Source organism: Sebastes fasciatus, chromosome 13, assembly GCF_043250625.1.
Source record: "Sebastes fasciatus isolate fSebFas1 chromosome 13, fSebFas1.pri, whole genome shotgun sequence".
NCBI classification, from domain to species: domain Eukaryota; kingdom Metazoa; phylum Chordata; class Actinopteri; order Perciformes; family Sebastidae; genus Sebastes; species Sebastes fasciatus.
The window spans coordinates 28,864,517-28,876,678 of NC_133807.1; the positions used below are offsets into that span (position 1 = coordinate 28,864,517).

The 12,162-nt window shown below is 41.7% G+C and overlaps 1 protein-coding gene across 1 annotated transcript; it reads right to left on the reverse strand.

The window, feature by feature from the left end:
• Positions 1-1,858: 1,858 nt before the first annotated feature.
• LOC141781559 (valacyclovir hydrolase-like) lies at positions 1,859-6,200 on the reverse strand. Its single transcript, XM_074657375.1, has 7 exons — positions 5,212-6,200; positions 4,245-4,348; positions 3,955-4,121; positions 2,869-3,022; positions 2,638-2,757; positions 2,060-2,183; positions 1,859-1,949 (listed from the first exon to the last, which is right to left on the reverse strand). The coding sequence occupies exons 1-7, from the start codon at positions 5,223-5,225 to the stop codon at positions 1,859-1,861; spliced, it is 774 nt and encodes a 257-aa protein (XP_074513476.1). The 5' UTR covers positions 5,226-6,200.
• Between the last annotated feature and the right edge of the window lie 5,962 nt (positions 6,201-12,162).

Here is a 12,162-nt window from a genome sequence, read left to right on the forward strand (position 1 = left end):
AACTTAAGCATGATACAGCGTGTGTATGCGTCATTGTGCATGCGTAACTGTTGGAAAGCCTCAGTAAGAGGAAGCAATAGTCACAGAGGCATGAGATGCAAAGGAATCGGACAACTAGCAACTCAGAAACTAAAATACTACTACCACCACTAATAGATAGATTAGATTAAATCGATGTTCAGTGGGAATTAAACTGTGTTTATATATTATAACATTTTCAGCAATATTATTTCATGCATTAATGGTGGCTTTAAATCAAACAAGCCTTCAGAGAAATTCTGTAAAAAAGGCGAAAATGTTACAAATATCAAACAGAAAACAGTTACCAGGATGCTGCCATGACTCTCTTTATGTCAGTTCTGTATTTAAAGAAATGTACTCCACGTAGAAACAAGTGCATTCTTCTGACGTCCGCACGGATCGAGCAGTTCTCTGCTGCTGGTCTTCTTCTTCAGGTGGTTAAAGAATGACCAAAGTATCTTCTGACCGAAGTCAGTGGCTGCTCCTGCGGTCAGTTTGTTTCCAACTCGTCTTTATTGACAAAGGCAGCTCCCCCAGGCTATTAGGTGGTTGTTTGTGCTACATATCTCAAACATTGGTACAAGCATATTTGTATATAACATATTTGTCTACAGCAAAAAAATAGTTATTTAAACATCTAAGCTACAACACAATCCCAGAATGTGATTACTGTTGCTGAATATTATATATATACAGCTCTGGAAAAAATCCCTCCCCAACTCTGAGGAGTGTTTTTTCCAGCAGGACAATGCTCCATGCCACACAGCCAGGTCAGTGAAGGTGTGGATGAAGGACCACCAGATCAGGACCCTGTCATGGCCAGCCCAATCTCCAGACCTGAATCCCATTGAAAACCTCTGGAATGTGATCAAGAGGAAGATGGATGGTCACAAGCCATCAAACAAAGCCGAGCTGCTTGAATTTTTGCGCCAGGAGTGGCATAAAGTCACCCAACAGCAATGTGAAAGACTGGGAGAGAGCATGCCAAGACGCATGAAAGCTGTGATTGTAAATCAAGGTTATTCCACCAAATATTGATTTCTGAACTCTTCCTAAGTAAAAAAAATAGTATTGTGTTGTTTAAAAATTAATATGAACTTGTTTTCTTTGCATTATTCAAGATCTGAAAACACTGCATCCTTTTTGTTATTTTGACCAGTTGTCATTTTCTCTCAAATTTCTCTTTGAAATTTGGGAGAAATGTTGTCAGTAGTTTATAGAATATAACAAAAAATGCAATTTTACTCAAAACACATACCAATAAATAGTGAAAGCAGAGAAACTGATCATTTTGTGGTCTCTTAATTTTTTCCAGAGCTATATATATATATATATATATATATATATATATATATATATACCTGCAGCGATCCCACCGCAGCAGAAACGGTAAGTGCGTCTCTCCTTTAAGAGAGACGCTGTGCGCATTTACGCACGAGTCACAGCAGCGTAACTTCATTGAATATTTAAATATCATTTTTTTTCTCTTGTATTTTCAAAAATGACATGTAGGGGAGCTTTAGTCTTTTATTTTTCATGACACAACTTTCGCAGCATCCCACAATAAATGAGCTTGAGGTGACAACCTTTATGCGCTTCAGTTACCAGTAACTCTCTGAAGATGCTAATAATTGTTATTCTTCCCCACTGGCTAGCTCACAACCTTAACTTATCTACTCAAATAAGAAAACAAAAGACAAGTTGCTAACCTAAAGACAGAAGTCAGAAAAGACAGATATAGTAGATTGCACACGGAACATCCTTGCTGGCAGTCTGGCTGGAGGTGGAGAGGAGAGCCAGCAGAGCCTGCACGTATTTCACAGTGTTAGTTAATCAATCAGTCTTCCAGAAAGTCTTCCACCAGTTTGTTGAATTCATCAGCGTTCTGCTGGTGGAGAGTGTGATCACACTCTGGCATCAGGTGTAATCTAGATTTGGGACACAAAAGGGGTATGCACGTCACATGTGTTGTTTTCTTGTTTCCTATAGTATTGACGTTTTCCCAGTAAACTTTCTGTAAATGTGTGTGTGGTCTCACCGTGATCCCTTGATGTTTTTGAGGAGACACTGTGAGTGCTGGATGTTCACAATGGGGTCTTTCTCTCCATGGATGATGAGGGTTGGACAGCTGATTAGGGGTAGAAGCTCCAGGCAGATACTCCCTGACCAGAAAACATTTAAGTTAACATTTTGGTTTCACTCTTTTTTAGCTGACATTTATTAGAACATAACAAATTTAAGGAGCATCTCAAATATATTCTTAATTTGTTCCTGGTGTGTAAAAGTAGTAGAGATCTTGTGGCAGAAATACATCTCTTCTAGGGCTGGAACTATACACCTATCTCCTGATTTATTACTATACAAATACCTTGGTGGTCGTTTTGGCTCGCTGCGGTTTGTTTTGGTTGACGGATACGGAACGGTTATGAGGTCATGTTACTCAGACTACAACAATAAAAGCAATAACTTCCTTCAACCTCCACATAGACTCAAATGAAGCAAATATATCGATTCTGGCATTAAATAATCGATTTCAAAATATAAAAAAGGAAAATCACGATGCATAGGTGAATCGATTACTTATGTAACGAGACTTTAACAACATGGATTCAGTACCTTCTGGTCTTTTTGCAAACTGTGTGAACGTTTCCAAGCAGGCCTCCCAGGTTTTAAGAAAGACTTCTTCTCCATATAACTCCATCATCTCTGCACTCGGCTGGATGGTAGCAAATAACGCTATGTGTTCCCAAAGAAACCCATGCACACATGAGGACACACAATATACAGAGTTAAGAAAGATTACACCATGCACAGTTCATACAGTATAGGAATACATTGGCTGATTACCTTTGAAAAACTCGACTTGCTCGAGGGTAATATAGGCACCGGCTCCCCATACAACCATCTTTCTAATCACGTCAGGGTTCTTCGCTGCTGCAATCATAGCGGCCTCTCCTCCGGCACTCCACCCCAGCAGAGAGAACTTGTCATAGCCCAATGCCTGTCAATAAAATGAAATATACTTCACCTTCACTAATAAAGTCTCTATTCTCTCATATGCAACAAATGAACTAAGAAATGAAAATACAGACATAAATAAGCTTCCATTTTCCTCATCACAAAATTAGATGATCAAAGCACATATTTGCTAGACGGTGAATTACATGTGGTAATAAATAAAGAAATACTGATGTTAACATTTGTGTGCACAGATTGCTAAACACCGTGTGTGTTTGATTTAACAATCAGGATTATCATTAGTGTCAGAATAACAGTGAGAATGCTTCAGTTTTTGTCATTCGCTTTGTTTCAATTCTCGAATGAACAACACTTAGTTTGCTGTTCACAATAGATTCTCATTCTGAGCTACAGCCGCCCCGGAAAGTCCGACTGTATAGAAGTCTATGAGAAAATGAGCCTACTTCTCACTTGATTTATTACCTCAGTAAACATTGTAAACATGAGGTCTGGGAGTTGTCTGTGTTTTCGTCTTAGAACTTTCGCAGTGTGTTTTCAGTTCATGAAAGTTAATTTGAACCTTTTTGGTCACCTAAAAAAGTCTTATTCTGCATTGGTTGTACTTAGCTCCACCCTTTCGTGTCACTTCTGGTTGCAAATAACCAAGATGGCGAATGCCAAAATGCCAAACTCAAGGCTTCCTAATGGCAGTCCACAAACCAACGGGTGACGTCGCATTGGCTCCGTCCACTTCTTACATACAGTCTATGCGTACATTCCAGCAACTCGCATCAAAGTGTGCCTTTACATTTTACTAAACATTAAACCGATCTACAATTTATCAATCCATGCTCTCAGATTTACACACCCATGTTCCTTCCCACCGTATCATCCCCCAGGGGGGCTTCTCAGTAAACTATGCAATTCAGATTGGTAATAATTATCACCCATGGCTGATCAACAGACTGATAAGACCTTCATCAGATCCACTGCGTCCTTTGCATCTCTCTCGAAGAAGTCAAGGGGGAAGTCTCTGGCTGGGGGACGGGATTGTCCGCAACCACGGGGATCGAAGCCCACTACAGTAAAGCGTTCCTTATTCAGCGACTTCATCTGAGGTCCAAAATCAGTCCGAACGCTCCCTAAGAGTAGAAAAGACAGAAAAGGTTTTCACTAGCTCGAGGCATATATACAGTATGTGTGTGAGAGATTTTGCCAGAAAGTCTCCTCTCCACCATTAAGAAGAGGTGTGGTGTTGGATTTACCCAGAGAACCAGGAATCAGCAGCACGGCGTGTTTCCCTCTGCCTGTCTGCTCGTAGTACAGATCCACTCCATTAACATGTTTCCTGCCTGAGGTCACCGAAGAGCTGCAGGGAAACAGACAGGTGGACTGTGGCAGTAACGGGCATGGTGATGGATAAGAATAGACTAGTTCTACCTACTGAAAAACATTGGCTTTCATCTGACAGTCACAGCAAATCTGACACCAAATCTGACACTGTATTGTTTTGTTTCATTGGCCTCCAAAAGGTTTGATCAGTAGATGTGATACATGCTCAACACCATGGTCCCCCTCAGGTTTAGTATTAGTAGCGGCATGCTTTTGAGTGCTTTTTTTTCTCTCCGCCGTGGCTCTTGTCCCAAACAAACTTAAACATGATACAGCGTGCGTATGCATCATTGTGCATGCGTAACTGTTGGAAAGCATCAATAAGAGGAATCGATAGTCACAGAGGCATGAGATGCCAAGGAATCGGACAACTCAGAAACTAAAATACTAATACCCCCACTAATAGATAGATTAGGTTAAATAGGTTTTCAGTGGGAATTAAACTGTGTTTATAGATTATAACATTTTCAGCAATAATATTTCATGCATTAATGGTGGCTTTAAATCAAACAAGCCTTCAGAGAAATTCTGTAAAAAAGGCGAAAATGTGAAAGAAGATGAGTTTAACAGAAAATGGGAAAAATGGATTAGGTATAGACATAAAGACATAAGCACTGTATAATTGTATTGTAAAAACTGTAAGTTATTGGAAAATGTTTTAATAAGAAAATAACCCTGTATACTGCATCATCAATTGTAAACTGAACCCCTCGCTGCACTGTTGCAAGTTTCGTTTTTATATTTGTGTTTATTTGTGTATGTAAAAAAGCAATAAAGACTAAAGTGACAAAAACAAAAAAAAGGCGAAAATGTTGCAACTATCAAACAGAAAACAGTTACCAGGATGCTGCCATGATTCTCTTTGTGTCAGTTCTCTATTTAAAGAAATGTACTCCACGTAGAAACAAGCGTATTCCTCTGACGTCCGCACAGATCGAGTAGTTCTCTTGTGGGTCTTCTTCTTCAGGTGGTTAAAGAATGAACAAAGTCTCTTCTGACTGAAGTTCATGTACTCCCTCAGCTCCTGCAATCAGTTTGTTTCAAACTCGTCTTTATTAAGAAAAGGCAGCTCCCCCAGGCTATTAGGTGTTTTTTTGTGCTACACAACTCAAACATTGGTACAAGCAAATTTGTATATATCATATTTGTCTGCAGCAAAAAAATAGTTATTTAAACATCTAAGCTACAACACAATCCCAGAATGTGTGACTATACTGTTGCTGAATATTTCTATTTGGGTCCATTCAATAACACACTAAATGTGTAGTTATAATGCCCGGTTCAGACTACACGATATCAGCCGGATTCTAGCTCCACATGGCCGTCGTAGGGTGTCGACTCGAATCGGGAATGATAAATGAGTATTGTGTGTGAAAATCAATAGTTTTATCTCGTGTAGTGTGTCATAGCACACGACAAGCGACGCGGCGTCTAGGATGCCTGACGACATCCCGACAGAAAGTCTCGCATGTTTGATTGTTATTTTGCTTTCCACGACGTGTTCCGTCATGGCCGTGAATTTGACCGGCTTAACACAGACACACACAGCTATAAACAGAAGCACATGGCTACTTATTATGCAGAATGATGTCATCAGACCATCCCTGGACCTGGCAGTAGGATATTCCATCTAGGTTGTGTCAGAGTAAAAAACGCAGCCGCCGCTGCGTCTTTGCGCATCCCGTTGCTCGCCCACTTTCGCTTCTCTCTGTGAATTATATTTTTATAGTTTTCCCCTGGAGCCTCGTGGACCCCTTTACATGGTCGGGCCCGGCGGCTTGAGCCCCGGCAAGCCCGTATATTAAGAAGGCGGTGCCGGGAGAGTGTGTATTGTCGGAACAGGGGACCAACGTGTAGTCTGTCATGTGTCGCGGCCAACTCAAAAATTGATGACTCTCAATCGTCTAATCTCAGATAGTGACCATCGTAACCGTCCAAAAATATCGTGTAGTCTGATCCAAAGAGGATAAGCATGGACGTTAAATGCATGATAATTATAAAGGTGTAAAATAAGCAGTAGGCATTTCATTTGGTTGGGTATACTAAGCCAGAGACTCAGATGGACGCTGGGACGTCATTTTATTTCTCCACTTTACAACAAACACAAAGGAGCATATATTTTTTCTTTATAACGTTAGCTCGCCAGAAGGCAGCACCTGGTGGCGGAAGCTGTGCAGCACATTCACAAACCTCAATAGGTTATAGCAGTGGTCTCAAACTCAATTTACCTGGGGGCCGCTGGAGGCAGAGTCTGGGTGAGGCTGGGCCGCATCAGGTATTCCACAAAAAAAGCTTTGTTAAAAAAAACAACAATCTTCTCAAACGTCATTATTAACAGTTCTTTAACTTGAATGGGTTCTTCTGAACATGAACTGTCCTGAACATGAATGGAACATTGAAGAACATGAACGGTTCTTCTGAACATGGCCTCTATTGCGTCTCCCACTTTTCCTGAAATTGTCTGTGCTCGTCACCAACCTTTCTCTTCACTGCAGGCTTTGAAAAAGACATGATTGGGGCTGTGTGACAAGATATATATTCATTCCACTTGGTGTCACTCCGCAATAAAGTTGTGCCTGCTGTGTTTGTGTTGCTCTGCAATTACACCACCAAACCGCTAGTTGGCGGCGGCGTCTCTATGAGTTTCCTTCTTCTTCTTCTTCTTCTTGTACTACAAACAGAAACTGAGCGGAGTTGGAGCTAATAACTGTTGAACCACAGAACTTTTACTGACATTACTGCAACGCCGAAAAGAGAAAATATATCTGAGTGGATTTGTGTGAACAAACATTGAAAAGATGGAGGCAGAGAGAAGTAGAACTTGGTCCTGGCCGCTCAGCATCGCTGAGAGACTGGACCAATCACAGCTGTTGCGGTCTGCGTCGCCGCGACGTGTAGTTACATTTCTGGAGAGGTGCACGTCAGGCTACGGCGTCGATTACACGCAGAAGTATAAATCAAGCTTTAATCGAGTTTATGCGATGTTACACGGGCGCCGCCACAGTTGTTGTGAAATGTTTCTCTGCTTGCATCAAGCCCGGCCGATTGCCCGCCCCCGGGAGCCATATACCCCACTGTGATTGGTAGGTTCGTTCAGCTCGGGCTCGCGCAACAAAGGGACCTTCCACGGCAAAATGCCATTCACATAAAACTCGCGGGCCGAGGGCGCCTGGTTAGCTCAGTTGGTAGAGCGGGCGCCCATGTAACAAGACTTGGTCCTGACCGCGGCGGCCCAGGTTCGAATCCGGCCTGTGGCCCTTTCCGCATCCACTCTCTCTCTCCCCCCTTTCCAAGACTCTATCCACTGTCCTGTCAATAAAAATGAAAAAATGCCCCCAAAAAAAACTTTATAAAAAACTTTATAAAAAAAAAAAAAATTTGCGGGCCGCACTAACATTAAACTTTCATATCAAGGTGGGGGCCACAAAATATCGTCTTGCGGGCCGCAATTGGCCCGCGGGCCGCGAGTTTGAGACCCCTGGTGTAGGATGTTGAAAGGCCCGAAACACCTGATGATTCCAGAGGCATCAGCAGATGTATATTCACAGCTAACATTGCAGCCCACAAAAACATATTACAACAGTAGGCTACATTTGGAATATAAACACTGAGTGCATATAAAGAAACAAGGATGCCATTGCAAATTGACCTGTTAGCTGAATTAACAATAAATTGAATTATACCAAAAAAGAATAAGTGGGGTCCCTTATAAACAGAACATTATGAAATACCAAATTAGTAACGATAAATACCTTTATTTATTCAGAGAGCAATACTCTCTTTTTAAGGAATGCCCGAATCACATTCACACAGTTACACATTCACACCTGGAACTTTGAAAGTTTGCTTTCTGTTGCTGCCGTTACACAGCAGGCTGGTGGCCATTGGCGGCGCTGGGTCTAACCTGTAAACTTTACAGCTGATAACGCCGTCCAGACTGACGTTGTCGTTGCAGAAGCGTAGCATCCACCCTCCCTTTCCCCTTCAGGTTAACGCCTTTAGTTCTGTCAGCAGTGTTTGCTGTTGTTTACACTGTTAGTGCCGTTAGCACCGTTAAGCCAGCTCAGCTTTCGCCATGTTGAGATCCGTTCGGAGGCAATAGAAATGCTCCCAGTCTCATATTTAGCACCTTTTAAGGCCCAGACACACCAACCTGACATCAAAGAACTAGCGGCGGTTAAGGCCACCAGTTGCGTTGCCTCACATCACCTTTGTCTTGGCCAAAAAGTTGCATTCGAACACACCGCAAATACTACAGCCGACAGCCAAGTATTACGTACGTTCCGCGGTAGCGTGAGATGAAATAACTCTCCCTACCAGCAGGTCGGTAGGGAAACCGGAAGACCGAGGACTGTGGATATACAAGCCGTTGTTATGATACATACATGAAATAAAACCATTTTCACACCACTCTCACTCATCATTTGGCTTCATTCCAGATGTCGTTGTGGAAATATCCGTGTATTGGAACAATCAAATGAGATGAAGATGAAAAATAAGAAGAGACTTATGTGTATGTGTCCTCTTGACTTTACTCATTGGCTTGCTTTCCTCACATCCTTTTCTCGTGCACTGATTCGTTTAAGCTGAACAGCCAATCAGAGTGATTTCTCTCACCGATGGGCGCCGCCGCGATTCAACATGCTGAATCGGCCGAAAAAACTCCAACACAGGCAGACAAGAGCCAAAAAACTGTCCGACAGCCGACCGTGTCAGGGCCTTACAGTTTTTCTCAATCGCTTTGGCTCAATTCTTGAATGACAATTTTTTTTTTTCAAAACAATGAGTTCAAATCTTTGAACAGTTTCTCATTCACTCAAGCAAATTGCACGTGTTATGGCACGTGTGCAAAAGAGTAAGTACAACAACCACTTTCCTGTCTTGCTAATCAAAACTGATGAGTTGATTCTCAGTGAAGTTGTCGCCCTCTTCACAACTTCGAAACATTCTTTCATTGTTTGAGCCATCACATGCAAAATGATCCATTCAATCATCAAAATATGTTAGACATACATCAATATTCCACAAATCTCTATGACATGGTGTTACGTACTGTGAGGAGGTACAATTAGTTGTTTTTATTACTGAACTACTGCAGCTTTTTTCATTGTTGCAGGGTTTTTACATTTTGTTTATTGGCATGGATGCCATTTTGTGGCAAATTTTCTGTTCACTATATATGACTTTACATGAAAGCCCAAGGTTAATTTTCTGTTTACAGTACATGTTACACATTGCTACACAAAGACGTAGTGTAAACACAAATTTGCATATCCTGTTTCTGGTACACAGTATTGTAGCCTACAGTATTGACTTTTCCAAGTAAACCTTTACCTGCTGTTGAAATGTAGATCTAAAAGCTAAGTTAGATACACAAAAGCATTCAGCTTGACAAAACTGACATTCCTGTATTGTACAGAAAGCAGTCAGTGTCAAAAAATAGTAGAACAAAACAGAAATTAGTATATGAGAAACATTTACGGGGTTAACTGCCGTAGTGAAAAAACATCTAAACATTTTGACCAGTTCGGCTCACACGATGAAAAAACAACTTTTCATTTTGGTGGCCAACTTACTGACACAATAACTAGCTTTTGAAGCATGAATGAAATGTTTTGGGTGAGTTACTACCTTTTGCAAACATGCAATAGAGTTGTGATGTCCCATGAAACAGTCGTGACAATTTGTACTTACAGTTTAGAGGATGTTAAGACGATTTAGTGATTGAGAGAAACTGTAAAGCTCAAATGAACTCGGCATGAGAAGTAAAGGAGCTTTGAGATGAGTAAAGTGACGGAGAAAACTGTCCTGTACACTAGACAGAGAGGACCAGGAAACACTCTTTGGACTCTGATGAAGAACAGCTGTCATTATGCGTGACCATTATGCATGGCTGTGAATGTATAGCTCCCGTCCCTTTAATTCATCACATGAACGTGTAAACCACCATCGCTGTTATATCTCAGTCATCATAATGAATAGGGGTGGGGAACAAAATCGATTCACCGGCCGCCGCGAGCTGAAACGAAAAAGTGAAAAACGGCAGAGGGTCTGTGTGGATCCGACCTGCACTCTCACATGTTAAATCCAACATGGTAAACGCTACACATACAGTAAAGTATGGAAACACTTTGGGTTTCACACATAGCCAGGAAAAGCAGAGCTAGACATCACGGCTAAAGCTGCATGCTAACTCTGTCATTGACAGGAAACGTTATCGTATTGCGGTAACGTGCGGTCACGTGAGCCGTCACTCTCATCTCCGTGACGCTACTACTGTAGAGCACCCATATACTGACATTTGTGTTAAAGCTCTCGAAGGAACGCCAAGCACCTGTCACATGACCGGAGCACAGCCAATAGGAACGCTCTCTCAATGAAATTACCTGTGATTGGTCAAAGTCTACCGTCACAGGATTTTTTAAAGCCTGAAAACAGAGCCATGAGGAGGTGCAGAAGTCGAGTTTTCTCTCAGAACACTTACTGCCTACTGCCACTTTAAATGCATTCAAATGGCCACGATGGAGCTGACCATGGATGTATAAAGAGAACGGAGCTGACGGGAGAGCTAGCGACAGACTTGACGAAGTTAGAGGAAGTATACACGTGTGACTACGTCCGGTTTTCAAAACAAGGTGTTAACAAAAGGAACTGTATATACAAAATACATATGGAAATAAGATTGTTTGGATTATATTCACTAGAATAAAGAATAAAAAGAAAATACCACTAATTTATAAAGGAAATATCTTTATTCTTTAAAATGTTTTGGTTGCAGGAAAAAATTTAATAAATAATGTCTAACAATGACTGATATATTTAACTTCAGGAAATGTCTGACTACATACATGCTGCAAATAAAACATTCTTACTGTATTAATTTAGATATTTTCATCAGTAAAAGTCCCTAGAAGTGTATGATTCAACATTCAACATTGATTACAGAGCACCATATAGCTAGTGCTGAGGACATTTCGTGGTGGTTCTTAGTGCAAGTCTAGGGGTAAGCCAGGTTTCGTTTCATACTGCTTACAGTACGTCTTAAAGACCATGCCCTGAAAATGACCCTTTCTGGGCAGAGGAAGTGGCTGTACATGCCACAGAGATACACCGGTACTGTACCCAGGAAAGAGTAAACACAGGTGTCCTGCAGGTTGAAGATTTGCCTATTTTTGGTTCACAGCTGCACCAAATCGTATGTTTTTTTTGCACCTTTGCTGCTCTCCCTCCTTCTCCTCTCTTTTGAGATCTTAGTTTTTATTGTCTATTAATTCTCACATTATGATTCAGATTCCCGGGGTCTGGGAAATGAGGGGAAATGAGGTTAAAGTGAGGTAAACAGGGTGAATAGAAGAGTTGTTGTGCTGGGCCGAGCAGGGCACACCTGGGTGGCTGGGGCTGAGTCAGGTCCTGCTCAAGACCTGGTCTGACTGCCTGTCTGTCTTGAAGGAGCCGTTGTTTGTCCAGTTCTTGGATGGTGAGTTGTTCCATAGAGACTGGGTGCAGCTGTCACCACTGAGCAGGGTCATGGAAAGGTCTGGTCAGCTGGGCTTGGCACTCGAGGCAGGTGAACGGGGGTAGCTCATTTGCGGAGTCACTCAGAGTTGCCAGTATATTTGGTACAGTTAGCTACATCCACTGCAATCCAATACAGTAGCTTGGAAACAAATCCGACATTTTATGATCCTTAGTAGGGATGCTAATTTTTGAAAAAATTTCTTAACCGATAACCGACCCCCGTTAACCGATTATTAACCGATATTCGTTGACGGGAGTCCCAGTTCACCGTCC

Excerpts from the sequence above, each read along its gene's own strand:
- LOC141781559 (XM_074657375.1), bottom strand. Across the intron at positions 4,122-4,244 it reads GCTGATTCCTGGTTCTCTGG|GGAGCGTTCGGACTGATTTT; the intron begins GTAAATCCAACA and ends TTCTACTCTTAG. Across the intron at positions 2,758-2,868 it reads GCAAGTCGAGTTTTTCAAAG|CGTTATTTGCTACCATCCAG; the intron begins GTAATCAGCCAA and ends GGGAACACATAG.